The sequence below is a fragment of the Antrostomus carolinensis genome, unplaced genomic scaffold, assembly GCF_000700745.2.
Source record: "Antrostomus carolinensis isolate BGI_N321 unplaced genomic scaffold, ASM70074v2 scaffold39252, whole genome shotgun sequence".
Classification (NCBI taxonomy): domain Eukaryota; kingdom Metazoa; phylum Chordata; class Aves; order Caprimulgiformes; family Caprimulgidae; genus Antrostomus; species Antrostomus carolinensis.
The window spans coordinates 1-14,879 of record NW_010300882.1 but is presented as its reverse complement, the minus strand read 5'-3'; the positions used below and the strand labels follow the sequence as shown (position 1 = coordinate 14,879).

The window sequence follows — 14,879 nt, the reverse complement described above, 5'->3', positions numbered from 1 at the left end:
ACTACCAGGGTCTTGATAAACTCTTTGCTGGCAGAGTCACCCTCATGGCAGTGCATCCTGCCACGCAATGCCAGCCGGTTGGCGGAGGGGTTGAACGCAGCACACGGGATGTGCAGGCGGTCGGCAGAGTGGTGTTGCATGCCCTGGTATCGACCCATCTGAGTCACCCTCATGGCAGTGCATCCTGCCACGTAATGCCAGCCGGTTGGCGGGGGGGTTGAACGCAGCACACGGGATGCGCAGGCGGCCGGCAGAGTGGTGTTGCATGCCCTGGTATTGACCCATCGTTACTGGGATCTTCACGTAGGGAAGTGGTCTCCCGAAGCTCCTTTCTCTGTCATTCTTCACCCTAGTGCCCATAGCCGGTGTTGGCTGCGTTGAGCAGCGGGGTGCAGCCCCAGGCAGCAGGGAGGGAGGATGCAGTGCCTCGTTGAGGGAAGGGCTCCATGCCAATGCATGGGGCTGAGCTGAGCATGCTGTCAGCACAGCGATAGCCTGGAGCCAGCTACAGCAAAGGGCTGCCTAGGACCATGGGGCTGTGGAAAGCTACTAGTAAAGATACAATTTTAAAGTAAAAGCAAGTTTCAGCACTTTGCTGCTCCTGGAAGAGGTACTTGTCTTCCTAATAGAACTGTTCCCATGTCAGAAAGTTGCTTCTTTTAAAGCCACGTTTAGTGTAAGGGGAATATTCCTGTCAGTGCTTCAGTTGCACTTGGTTGAAGACACCATCTGCTGCGACGCTCGGCCAGCTTGGCATTTAAAATGTCATTTAGGCCAGAAAGCAACTGAGCGTGGATACTGAGACAGATGTCATCAACAAAGGTGAACTTCATAAGTGAATGAGGTTGCTGATAAAAGGACTGAATTGCAGAAGCATTTACAGAGAGCCCTGTGGAAGAGCGCTGATTTTTCTGCATATGCTTTATTTCCATATATTCCATATATGCCTTATGCAATCTGCCTTGGAGAAGCAATGTTTAAGAGGTATCGGTGAAATTCGGCATTTTAAATCCAGCACTTGTGGTTCCTGTTGATTAAAGTGGAACAAGCAAGGTTTCTGTCCTCTTCAGAAGACAGATTGATGCTATTTTCCAAACCAAGCTACTGAGTCCTAGGCTTGCTTCAGCCCAGTGGGGCAGGAGGACAAGCCTTCTGTGGAGTACTGCTGCACAGCAAGCTGTTCAAAACTGTTTCCTCCCTCAACGTTTCTGTTCCAGCTGACAACAAAAGGACAAGCCAGCTCTGAGGCCTCTTTCTTCAGCATAGGAGGTGTAGGAAGAGTTACAGCATCCCTGTCTGTCCCCTAAAGAGAGGGGCTCATTCCCAACTGTACCTCCTCACACAATTAGGTTGCAATCCAAAAAACCCACAGAACAAAGAAGGAAGAGGAATGAAATAGGTAGGAAATGCATTAAAAATAAGCAGAGGCTAAAACTAACAGAGGTAATTGCTCTACCCAGGTTTGTGACCTTAGGGCACGTACAGATGAGTGTTAGTAATGAAGCTCTTGAGTAGCGCTCGAGGAAACTTGGTTCTTAAGGTCAAATAATCTATCAAGACAGAAATGTTGAGAGAGTCCTTCCCACCTACACTGCTCAGTATGGCTCAAATTGCTTTTCAGCTGCGCTCGGTGCTTTTGTTGACTTAAAGTAAATTAAACATTATCCTTTTCTAATTAGATGGATTAGGAGATCGCAGTAAGTGCTACTTCCTACTATTTTAAAGACTAGAACTAGTTTAAAGCAATTAAAGCTAAACCCCCCACCTTTAAATAATTAATTAATACGGAAATCTACTTAATAAGGAAGCAACTGGGGTTAAGTGACCCAGTCTGGTGGGGATGAGAAGGAAAAGAAGCCAGCACAGAGCCAGCAGTGCAGCTGCTGGGTGGCTGTTAGGGAGCGAAGCAGGTTTTTTCTTCTTGACAAGCAATTGCAAGTATCTATTGAAAACCCTGTAAGTCATCTTTAACAATGATTTTTGTACCAGTGTATTGGGTGTAATTGCCAAGGCGCTGGCAGTGGGGAGGCTGCAAGGGGCCTCTGTGAGGAGAGGCAGGGGCTGCCCCAGGCCAGACACAGTCGGTTCCAGCCGGGTCCAACTGACCCCCTGCAGGGCACAGCTGAGCCCTCAGCTGGGATGGTGGCACCTCAGGGAGAGCATTTAAAGAAGGACAAAGACATTGCACAGGCAGAGGAGAAGGGGAAAAGAAGTGTGCAGCAGCCATGCGAACACCAGGGTGAGAGCAGGAGGAGGGTGAGAAGGTGCTGCAGGTGCTGAAGCAGAGATGCCCAGCAGCCCCAGGAGCTCACACCAGTGCAGGGAGGTACTTCCCGACAAGAACCGCAGCCCCTGGAGAGCCCACACCAGACTGCAGCCTGTGGAGAAGACCCACACTGCAGCTCAAGGAACGCGTGTGGAAGGAACAACAGAGAGGAGCAACAGGTTATGGACTGACCACAAGCCTTGTTCCCCAGTGCTGCCATGGGAGGAGGTAGAGGAGTCAGGAATGAAGGTGTGAAGTTGAGCCTGGGAAGAAGTGGAGGGGATGGGTGGCGTTTTACAGTTTTTGCCTGTTTCTCACTATGCAAATCTATTTTATTGGCAATAAAGTCAAGTCTCTCTTGGCCACAATGCTAACTGGCAAGCAGTCTCCCCATCTTTATCTCAACCCCTGAGCATCCTGTTTTCTCCCCCATCCAGCTGAGGTGGTGGGGTGAGTGAAGGGCTGGGTAAGCATCCCACCACTGTCAGTTATCTACAGACTAGGTCATCAGATACAGGAAGCCTTGCGGAGATGGCAGCTCTGCTAAAAAATGTTATCAATCAGGCTGGAGTAAGAATCAACCTGCAAGACACAGAAAAAAGCCACAGCCCCAACCAACTCTCTTTCAAATTTCAAATTTTTGAGAATAGGTTCTGGCACATTTTACTTCTCTACCTCCCAAAAAAGTGTGTACTCTCAAGCTTCCAAAGACCTTTAAAGTCTTGCAACAACAGGGCAAACAGCCCTTCCCAAACCCTTGTGAGAACATCTGCTAATGGATCTCAGTAACACAGAAGCAATAAAAACGATTTTTGTGACAGGGGGCCCTCTGCTTATGGCTGAGCTCCCTTAGGGGGTGAGGTGTCACTTGATTACTGCAGCCTTCCAAGTTTGATATTATGTATCATACCATACTGTAACACAGCAATGCATGCCTACTCATGCACAAAGAATTTATTAATAAAAACTATAATCCTTGATTGGCCTTATTATTCTAACTTGTCTTACAAATATTTAGAAATGGCTTCCTAGAATAGTAGACAAATAGTACATTATTTGCCATGCAGAGACTATAATAGGATAATGTTAAAGATGAAAATCTTGTATTTCAAATTAATATCTGTATTCTATTGAATGGTACAAATGTGAGAAGTGATTGGCACAGGAATGGTTATCATGCTAAAAAGAGTATGAGAGCCGCTTATGTGAAGGCAAGAGCCACTGACAATATGAAAAATAGCCCAGTATCTTGGTAAGATTAAGACTTGTCATGTATTCTGTCCCCTACCTCTTCCCAATGTTTTCTCAATTGTTGTCTCCCCCAATTCAATTAACTAACCTACAGCTGTTATAGGAGGCTTTTATTTTGAACAAAACCAGTGAAAATACGATTTACACTGAAAGCCAAAGCTGAGGCAGGTCACATTTTCTGTTGTTATTTGCTGGCAGTTGTAGGTGGGATCCACTCTTGTATCTTCTTGCGAGTAGTAGAGTAAGGTACGTACTGCCCGGGAGTGCCACTCAGATTGAATTTATGGTTCTCCCAGATAAATTTACGAGCAACGGGTGGATGAGTAGTTGGAGGGTCATCTGTCATACAGTGAAGCCAGCGATGCCTTAGGAGGAAAAAGACACACTGTTATTAAGGAGCATTACATGGTCTGTAACAAGCCTGCCTCCTGATGCCGAAGGGTCCTCCTCCGAAGAGGCACTAAGTATTTATTTTGAGGGGGTATAACTTTGACTGAGACCACAGGATACTGATTTCAAGTAATTACAAACATAACTGATAAATAATAGTTCTGCTTCCAACCAACCAAAAGCACACCCGAGTTTGAGTTTCCTGTTCCTTTATACAGGCAGAATTTGGGCATGGAGCATCTCGTTGTTACGTGTGTGTGACCTTACCCAGCCCGGCAGGTCAAGGCAGGCACAACAAATAACAAAACCACAAGGTTTTGGTTTGTTATCTGGGTTTTTGTTCAGGGTGGATTTTATTTTTTTTTTAATTACCAGAAGACTACACTGCACAATAATTTCAACACCATCTCCAAGGCATTCTAGAGACTACAACTCAGATTAATGATGCAGGTTCACCTAAACCAATCACACAAATGTTTACTGACTACACAATAAAATGATTAATACCAATCAGTTAATGAGGTAATTACCAAGTGATTATAGTGATTAGACTTTATCTATGAACTAAATGTCAATCTTCCCCTGTGCAAATGACATCAATGATCAACAAAGTATTTTCCATAACAATTTACTGAAACACTACAGCAGGGATCAACTGAATTGACTTCATCCCATATTTCTGGGCGTGCCCAAAGCAACTTTCAAACCTGAATAACATTTTTTTTAGCTGCCAGCATACACGTACTTCATACTGTATGCATGCACAGTTGTGACAGAAGTAAGGTTATGACTTTTTTTGCAAGCTTATATATTTTTTACTGAGGTGGAATTAAAGAGGCTTCTGCTAATCACCTTTTGCCAAAGACCTGACCTAAAATAAGAAGTCTTCTATTCCAGTTGTTATTAGAAAGCATAAAAATTGCATCTTTAGCCTTTAGCAACAAATTCGGCATGCTTCATTGATACAGCAAAACAAAACCACAATAAAAGTAGTGAGAAATAGATACATGTGTTTGACTGACAAGTATATTCCAAATCTGAAGAGCTCTACAGGAGGCTGATTATCTTTTCAGTCAAATAGCTTCTAGACATTTATTTCAGAGAAAGAAAAACTCACAAATTTGGATATAATTTTAGTACAAAATCTCACTTAAAAATGTCAGCCACATGTTGATTTTCTATAAGGAAAAAATAAACAAAAACCCCAAACAAAAGCTATACATTGTAGGACTAAGGACTGCCAGGAAACTGGCTTGAATACCAAACCAGATAGAGCCGTAAGATCCTTTAAAAGTAGGAAGAAAAAGCTTGTTTAGAGGTAAAGAATGGCCTCCTACAGGAAGTCAGCTACTTAGGAATTTGAAAGTCATACACATGTTCAGATGAAGTGACCCAATGCAACATGGATGGGAGGGGGATCCCTCTCTCCTCCCCCCTTTGTAGATCTGGTACCATTTGAAGTATACATTTCCCACTACTTCTATTAAAAAAGAAGATTTTGGGTAATGATTTCTGCTCAGAAGAAGGCAGCCCCATAGTATTACTAACCATGCTGTTGTCTGAGGATGCATGATCAGGCCTTGTTTGATTTTAAACCTGGTATTACCAGTGTCTGAAATGCCCCAGCCACATTACAGAAAGCTCTGACCTTAGGTGAACTCACTCTCCCAATTCACATCCGTTAGAATTCTGTGTACTCCTAGAGGGCTTCACGTACCTGAGGTATCTCATCCTATGACAGCTGGCATCAAAGCTGGCAGAAACACTGGAAAACAGCTAACGTGACGGAGGTGGGATTGCATGCTCATACCCAACAAGCCAGCTCTCCATTGCTAACACAAAACCCCCCAGTTTGTGGCATAGGGGGAAGGAGAAAGAACAGTGCATGGGCCCATACATGTTCTGCCAACACTGACTTAAGTACCGCATTTCCAAACGCTTCGTAGAATCACTCCAGAGCAGCCTCAGCTTTTCAAACCCACTTATCATACACACAGAGACAACTCAAACTCACACACCTTCCTTCACCTAGTGATGCTTCTGGTAATAGTGGGTAGGGATCCTGCAACAAACAAAACCCTATTTATGCACCTGTCACCATGCCTCACCGTCCTCCCGCTCCCCTGAGAGCCGTGCACACCAATAGGGCAAAAAACAAGTTGTTTTCTCAGACAGAAATGCAGTTGCAAAGGCCTCCAAAGACAGGCTGCAGCAGGTGGAGCACAAGAACTCTATTAAAGCTCAGTCAAAAATCAACTACATTTCAAGCTTGCTTACTTACACTGTACACACACTCCTTGAAACATCAGAAGAATTATCACAATATTGACTTACTTACTCATTTAACTTGAAAGACAGAAAACAGAATAGTTTTATTCTGTCATTTAAACTACTGCTTTGCAGCTTTTCTATGACTAAATCCCTGAAGTCTTTTAAAAAAAAGAGTATTTTGGAGTAATTAATATATTTGCTTTCAGGATTTTCTGAAGTTCTATAAAATCAATATGAAATCAGGCTTAAATTTAAATAGATCAGCAAAACCAATCCTTAAATCTTATTTTCTCATTGGAAAGTAGAAATAAAATTCCTCATCTACGAGACATGCCGGTAGTCACAGGTACTGAAATACCTGAAGAGATTTCAAAAATCCGTTTAGAACTCCATCCACTATTAAGTACCCTTCTATTTAAGAGTTTCAGGGCTTAAGCCTTGGCACAACAGATTCCCACTAGAAGCCCAACATGTGACTTCTAGAAGCATTTTGGTTTGCAGGGAGTGTTCTCCCAAACAAAAGCTCCCACTCTCCACTTATGCAAAATACGTAAAATCTAAGAACTTTATTTTGGGAAGACTTTCCCCTTGACAACCTCCCTCAAAGAGTCCTTTGAAGCCTGACGTCTCATAGACTCGACTCCCAGATGCTCAAGAAAAGCTTTTCATGCTCTAGACTGAAGAGCATAAATAAAGAGATTTGACGTCTTGCAGATGGCCAGATTTCTATACAAACTCTGCCTATAAATCCAAATCCAGGCACAGAAAAACAGGATTCAAAAGCAACTGATGACTTTAAAGATAAGGGGACAACTTGCACAGAGCAAAGAAAATCAGGAGGATAGCAGAAGCTCTGAAGAGGCTGAAACAGCTTTCTGAATCACAAAGCAGAGTCATTACCAAGCAGACCGAGACTAGGGAAGCCTCTGGACTTTTCCTTGGGTAAACAGATGAAAGATGGCTGAAAGCACCTTCACATGCTCTCAAGAATATGTAGAATTTTCTCCCAGGTCTTAGACAAATATTTAAAAGCAAGGACATTTCAAACTGAAGCTACAAGGGACTGGAGCCAATTCCATGATGGACGAGCTGTCAAACAAGGACCGTTGCTACACAAACTCCGCAGCTACTACCATATGTGCATCTGCAAGGTTCAGGCACCATCTACCTAAGTTCAGGATGTTTGCCAACTTGCTAGCATTCATTTTTTTCAACAAGTTAACCATGTTGCAATAAGACTAAAGTGACTATAACACACACATCTTCAAAGGGCGAGAAGTATTTCAGTGCTTTCCCCAAGTACTTTAAGTGAACGTGAAATCATGGATTTAACTTTGATTAGCATAAAAAGATGTTTTTATTTTAAAGGTAAGTCTTCACTTACTATTCCAGGCCCATGTATGGGAAGAGAAGGAAAAAAGGACAAGAAACTCATTTTTACTTGTGTACGCATGGGACATAACTCTGATTTCTCATGCAAGCTACTATAAAATCCCATTACATAGTAATGAGACAACATCTCATTCACCCGAAAACACCACACCAGCTTTTAATCTAGTTACGAAATCTATTGTGAAGCCACTGAAAGGACAGAAATTTTAATCCCCCATTCCTTTTCAGTTCAATCTTTTTGTTTTGTTTTCCCTCACAGACAGACTTTAGAAGCAGCAGTTTTCAGAAACACAGAACTGCCTAGATCGGAAAAGACCTTTCAGATCATCGAGTCAAATCCTTAACCTCACACTGACAAGTCCTTGACTAAACCATGTCCCTAAGCACTATGTTTAGACAACTCTTAAATACTTCCAAGGATGGGGACTCCACCACTGCCCTGAGCAACCCATTCCAATGCCTGAGAGCCCTTTCAGTAAAGAAATTCTTCCTAATATCCAATCTAAACTTTACAGAAGAATAGCACATTTCTTTATATTTCTTAGTATGTTGGCACTTAAATTATTTTTAACTAGTTTGTATACATGAACTAGTTGTCAATTTGTTCTTGCAAAGTATTTGGCCAAAACACAAACCAAATTATATTAAACCAGATAAATGGTAAAGGAGCAGTGGGCAGACAGCCACAAAATGCTCTGAATGTGATGCAAGAGAAGCACACCTCTGGCACCCAGCAGGATATTAGGCCTTGACTTGCATGGACTTAATATGCTCTCAAAAGGAAGCCTTACTCCACAGCATAACCTTGTTGAAAGTAGAAAACTGAGTTTCAAGGTGTCCCCTTCTCGGGGGCTCAAGCTGAACCTCCCAGAATCTTTCAAATGCAAATTTGGTTCTTCCAAATTTCAGGTACAGGAGCATGCTGACAGGATACTCCTATCAGGACAGGAGCCCATGGCAGGAGTAAGCAGACGCAAAGGGAACTTTTGCATGAGATGTGAACATAACTTGAAAATCAAGGCTGGTAATAGGAAATTTTAGGGGAAAAAAAAGCTACTCTCTCCTCTGATCCCAAACAGACTAAGGACAGTAAGATACTCAGTCTCCTCGCCTCACTTTATTTCAGTGGAAATAACTGACAAATACTCAGATGTGAGGATCAAAGAATGAAGAAATACAAGTCTGGAAGGGATTCAGACACTCTGCACATGCTTCAGACCCAAGCAAGCGTCAGCTACATCCACGCCACTCCCAGAGACAACTACTTCAGTTGTTACGGAACTGCTGCAATACTGTCTTGCTCATCTTCCCAAACCAAGTTATGCCAGTGAGGAGGAGGAGAATTTTTTAGTGGTAAGGATTCCTCTGTAATTTAAACCTGCTTCCTATGCTATCCATCTATCTGTGGAAGATGGACTTTTTGCCTTTTTCTTCCGCAAGAGATTAAATGCTTCAAGATTATACCCATGGTTATTTCCTCTCCTTTTTAAGCAACTTCAAATCTTTCCAACTGTCCTCAGAGGTCTGATTGCTCCTGCTGCACTTCCTGAGGCTTCTTCCACTGGTCAAGAGCTACGCCCTATCGAAGTCTTCCTGGCAATAAGCAGAAAGGAAGAGTCACTTTGTGTGAGTGCAGGGAGCAATTCTTTCTACTCCTCAGGAAGGCACACTTCTTTCTCATCAGTATGATAACGTGGTTTTACTCAACCTGCCATCCCTATAAAACCCAGATCATCCTGTAGCACTGCTAGTTGCTCTCCTCCTGCACATCATAAAGAGGCTGCTGGTGCCAGAAGAGCAGGGTCCTGCCCTCCGTCTCTACACTCAGCCATATGATTTCTCTCCTCCTCTTCCTCTTGGGACTGCGAAGTGAGACAATGCAACTTACCATGGTGTCAAACTTAAGAGTGCAGATAATCTGCAGCTGGTAATAACATTCTACTTGATTCATCTATCTATATTTTACACCCCTAATATTTCACTTCTCTGTTCAGCCTTTCATTAAGGGAGGAAAAAAGCTAACACTGCTTTAAGCACACTTCCTTACCAACAAACCTGCCCAGAACATTTCACCCAGACCTCAGCTTGCCAGTGATCCAAATCTGTTTCTACCATGGGTGGGCGGAGAGAACTATAACCCCTATAGCCCTTACCCTAGGAAGAGAGCAAACTGTATTATTATCAAGAAGCGCATGTTCAACATAGCAAGTTTTTACTATGAAAACTCTTTGCCTGTGAAAATACTTTTGGTACCCAGACTAGTACTTACAAGCTGCTCAGGGACTCCAAAGGAGTCACGTGTTTCTCTTAACATTTTCTTCCCTGGAACCTTTCGAAAGCTTTTCTACAGAGCCAAAAATATAATATATTAAATCTGAAAATCAATTTATCTGTACCATCTTCCTGCTTGGTTTTTGATTTTTGTTTTGAGTAAACATAAAAAAGTTTTGCTTGTAATGAGTGCATCTGTGCACAAGTTGTGACTACGTGGGAATGCGAGTGCGTGCATGAAGCAGCACATGCCAGTTGTGTAAAACAGCATCACTTGCTGCTCCTGGAGATGATTTTCTAACTGTAGTAATTTTAGGGTGGGAGATAAATGAATGAGGAACAAAAGGTGATATGGGCCTTTGTCCTGGTTTTGCTAGGATAGAGTTAATTTTCTTCTCAGTAGTTGGAAGAGCTGTGTTTTGGTTTCAGTTCAGACTTGTTATGGAAAGAATGTTGATAAAGCACTAATGTTATTAGTTGCTGCTGGAGCTCAAGGCCACCATGTTTGGCTGTTCACAGCTGCATTAGGACTGGGAGGGAGAAGAGCAGTGAATAGCAAAGCCCAGAACTGGCATTTGGATGTGCCAGTGAGATATTCCATATCATATCCCGTCATGTCAGTATATTAACCAGGGCTGATCAGAAATCAGGGGTATGCTCTCGGGGATCTCTCGGGCTCGCTCTTCCAGGGTTTTGGTTTCGGGACTGTCTGGGCTCTGGGATCGCTGGCTGGCACGAGCTGGGCATCAGTCGGTGGGCGATGAGCAATTGCACTGTGCATCACTCATTTGTATATTCTGTTATCACTGTTGTTATCATTAACATTTTATTTTAATTAGTAAATAGTTTTTACCTCAACCTATGAGTCTTGTTGGCCTTTTCTTTCCAATTCTCTCCCCTACTCCCTGGTGGGGGTGTGGGGGGGAAGTGAGAGAGCAGGCAGGGTGAAACCACTACAGCCTTCTGAAATGGAGTCAAATGGAAATAAGCTCAATACACAGCCCAATGATTAGAACATTCTGTAATGGAGACGTCTATGAAAGCACTAGACAGAGTGCACAGAGGCACTGGTATAAACAGATTTAACTTTCCTCATTTATATGTTCAAAGAGCACACCCTGTCAGCATGCTAAAAAACAGAAGTACTAAGTTTCTGCAAACAACACGCTCTGAACAGTAGCAGACAAAACAAGCAGTTTGGCTTTCATCACCATCTAACAGTGTAAAAGATGTTTTTGTAAAGAAAAAAAAAAGTGCCCAGTATCTTGTATGGCATTACAAGATTAATACTAATAATTTCCAAAGAAAGTATTTAGGGAACTTAAAAAAGTAGATCTTTATTTTGAAGATAAGAAAACCCTGAGTAACAAAGGGGTTAAACAACACAACTAAATCAGAATAGACCACAAGGTTACATTCTAAAAATGCAACAGTCTCAATCCCCTGTCTAGTAGACATATGTCAAAACAACTCTCTTGATTTCCTTCAGACTGTGATTTCAGTACATCCGTTGTCAAAAGACATTACATCAATTATTTCAGAATACTGAAAATATTCAGTAGTTCCTAAATATGGTGCTACAATATGTTATTGCATATGAGAAGTTTTTTTCTTGCTGCTTTTTCCTTTTCTCCAGTATCTGACAGAAGGTAAAGGGTAGCTAAATTAATTCCCATTTTATTTTTTCAAGACAGTTGTTTTCAGAAGTTTTCAATATACCAATATGTTTTTTTCCAGTTCACCATGCATGAAATGCAAGGTCCACCTGACTGTATTTCAACAATCATTCCTATTCCACAAACCTGAAGGCACATGACTGACCACAGAATTATACTTTTAAGATGCAGAGTGCACTCAACAACCAGAAACATGGGGAAAAACAACTTGTAGTGTGACTTACACTGAAGAAGGAAAAAAAAAAAAGGAAGAAAGTGTTTTTCCTGCACATCTGCTAGTGTTCTCTTGTACTTCCCAAGTAAATAGTTTAATCAGTAGGATAATCAGTAGTGTAATCCTATGTACAGCAGGATTTTTAGAAGAGTAGTAAAAAACCATTACAAACTAGTTAGCATTCCTATTAACACAGCAAAATCTGAAATTTCTAGGTTAGCCCTGGTCTTAAACCTTGATTTTGTTAAAAGTGTCATCTTTGGGCATGACAGTTGCAAAATATTTTCTGAAAGTAATACCAACATAAACAATGTAGGAAAACCTGAGCAACAAAAAACCCCTGAAAACTGAACAGTACTGCACAACTAAATTTCCTGACAAAAATACCTGAGAACACAGAACTGTTTACCCTTTCGTGCCCCACTGCACCGACTGGTCTTGAAAATAATGAAACATTTACTGTTTTAGGGGAATTTTTTCCACACTTACAGAAAAGCAAGTTTTCTACCTCTCTATTTCATGTGATCTAAAAAGCTACTTAATCCTAGAAATGTCACCTTATACTCGGGAAGAAACCCTTTATCGAGGTTTGTAAGGACACAATAAACATAAGCACGAGCAAAGAGAAAAACAAAACAAAAACTGTGCCTCAAAATAAGCAAAATCTTGAAAAGCAGCACAGTCTAATAGTGAAAGGATAAAAACTAGAACCAAACAACAGTTATTATGCAGCTAACAAGGAACACCCCTGCACTGGCAGGAACATGCTAGTTTCGGAGATTCTAATGTCACTTCTGAAAAACAATGCCATTAAGCTCTTACCAGAGAAGACAGAAAAAAGCATTAACTGCATTAAATGTAATTTTAAGGCTGGAAGAATTTGAAACAAAATTGACTACCTAGACAGTCTAACCACACATTTCTGAAATGTCTCTCTGATGAGAGACACAGTTTAGGTGTTTAGATAATCAGTCTCAGCCTTGGCACGGAACATCTACCACAGGAATAATAAAAACCAGAGTTCACCAATGCTCAGTCTACCCCAGCACCACCACTTACTGCATATCACCCTTCACTGCTTTGTGGCTGAAGCGCTATCCATATTCCTCAAGAATCGGGTAAAGACTGTTTTTGCTAGCACACACTGTTACTTTATTTGGTATGTGTTTTTCCAGAGTTACTCCGGAAGACAAAAAAAAGTATTAACAGCTGTGTGGCCAGAGACCTTCTGGAACTCAAGGTTGTAAAGAATTATTTCTGAAATGCATGAACACAAAATAAAACCTTGAGAAAAACAATAGTCAAGTAGCATCCTGGCCCTTTGCTGTTCATCATTTGTAGAGTACCAATGCAGAGCAACTGAAACTACTATGCTGTTAATGGCTGTGGATTAAGGAATGTTGTTCTATCATTGCCTTACATACTGTAGGTTCTTGTAGAACTTAAATGGTTCTAGAAGAACCTAAATCTAAAATGGATAATAAAAATATTTTTTCTACCTCTGCTCAATGCTGTTGTAGGCTTTGCCAAAGCATTAAGATGGAATCACAACCAATAAGGAAAACTGGAAGAGTGGCTTGACCTGTTCAATCTGGCTGGCAAAGTGCTTTTCTCATTACAAGAAGAAATAAGTGCTACAGTCAGGACAGTGAGCAATAACACATTACAAATGCAGTTCAAAATTAAAAGTAACCAGTCTGAAATCTTCTGGTCATATATAAGATAGATGCATCCATGCAAACTTTATTACCATAAAATTTGTGGGTCTTTTTTTAATCTTCTGCTTTGTAATACAAGAAAATATACAAGCAATTACACAATTGGTATCTCTCCACATTATTAAGTTAAACGGTTTACCATTCAGGGGGCACCATACTTCCATCAACTTCCCAAAACGTGTTTTTGCCATTCATTTCATTAGTATAGATGACCCATCTGTGTCGACCTTAATTAAGCAAACAAAAATCTTGTATTAGCTCAAGAAAACAAGTTATTTTCATATAAAGGAGAGAATTCATGAAAACACAAGGAAAAGTATTTTGACTAAAAGTATCTAGCATCATGGACACTCATTTCAAAGTCAGTGCACCTTTTATTTTTCTAAGTCTTATCTATTTCCACTCTTTCAGTATTTTTATATGACTGAATCTAGAACTCTCATGAGGAAGCAAGCACTTATAAAATCTTCAGGCAGAGAAAGAGGTTTGTTTATGTGTCTCCCCCATCCAATTAGAAGAAGTCTTTTCCAAAAGGACATTGCCATTAGTAACCCAAGATGGAAGTTCCAGCCATATAAAACTACCAAGCAATGTTTACCAGCAACTCTGCTTTCCCCAGGTACCCTAAAGGTTAGCCCACAGCAGGCAGAGCTTGGCCTAACACTGTGTCAGTTGCTTACCTATCACCTTAATGGTTTTAGGTGCTACATTCTTAAGTACTTTACAAATGTTATTTAAAAACCCACTACTTAAGGTACCAGGAAGTTTACACTAACCTGTTTTCCTTTGGCCTGAAGTGATCATATAACTAAGTACAGCTGTGAAGGAGTTTTAAAGGCAGTTCTCTTTCTTCCCCTCCACCTGCTCAGCTACCAGCTTTTCGGTCAAGAACCAAACTAAGCTCTCAGTCACATTATCATACAGACATCCCTACATGGAGAGCAACTGACTGGCTTAGATTTATCCCGTATTTACTACATCACACTGACTAAGTTTGCAAATGAACTGAGGGAAGCAGCAGAGGGACAGAAGACGTCAAAGCATTTCTAAGAGCCCCCTCTCGAAGACTCACATAAGTCAAGTTCAAGAAAGTCGTGCAGGCAGCAAGTTCTACTTCACTAGCAGAACCTACACCATCGGTACAGAACGTTGGACAGTCAGTCAGGAGGTGTTCCCATTACCTCACATACCAAAGAAGTTTCTTTTGTCTTCATAGTATTTGTTTCCGTATTTGTCAGTTCCTACCAGCGCACCAGTCTTCAAGTCATTGACCCTGTGAATTCGCAAAACAACAGTTTCAACTGACATCATCTCAGAATGAAGCTGTGACGGAGCTCAGCGCCGAGGAACCGCTAAGGTGCCTAAGGAAGGGAAAACAACCGCCGGAGCCTGCCTGGGGAACGCTTTGACCGCGGCATCCGCTGCCGACC

The 14,879-nt window shown here is 41.6% G+C and overlaps 1 protein-coding gene across 1 annotated transcript; it reads right to left on the bottom strand.

Moving 5' to 3' along the window:
* Positions 1-3,612: 3,612 nt before the first annotated feature.
* On the bottom strand, positions 3,613-14,757 carry NDUFA12 (NADH:ubiquinone oxidoreductase subunit A12). Its single transcript, XM_010163278.1, has 3 exons — positions 14,640-14,757; positions 13,589-13,676; positions 3,613-3,882 (listed from the first exon to the last, which is right to left on the bottom strand). The coding sequence occupies exons 1-3, from the start codon at positions 14,755-14,757 to the stop codon at positions 3,702-3,704; spliced, it is 387 nt and encodes a 128-aa protein (XP_010161580.1). The 3' UTR covers positions 3,613-3,701.
* Between the last annotated feature and the right edge of the window lie 122 nt (positions 14,758-14,879).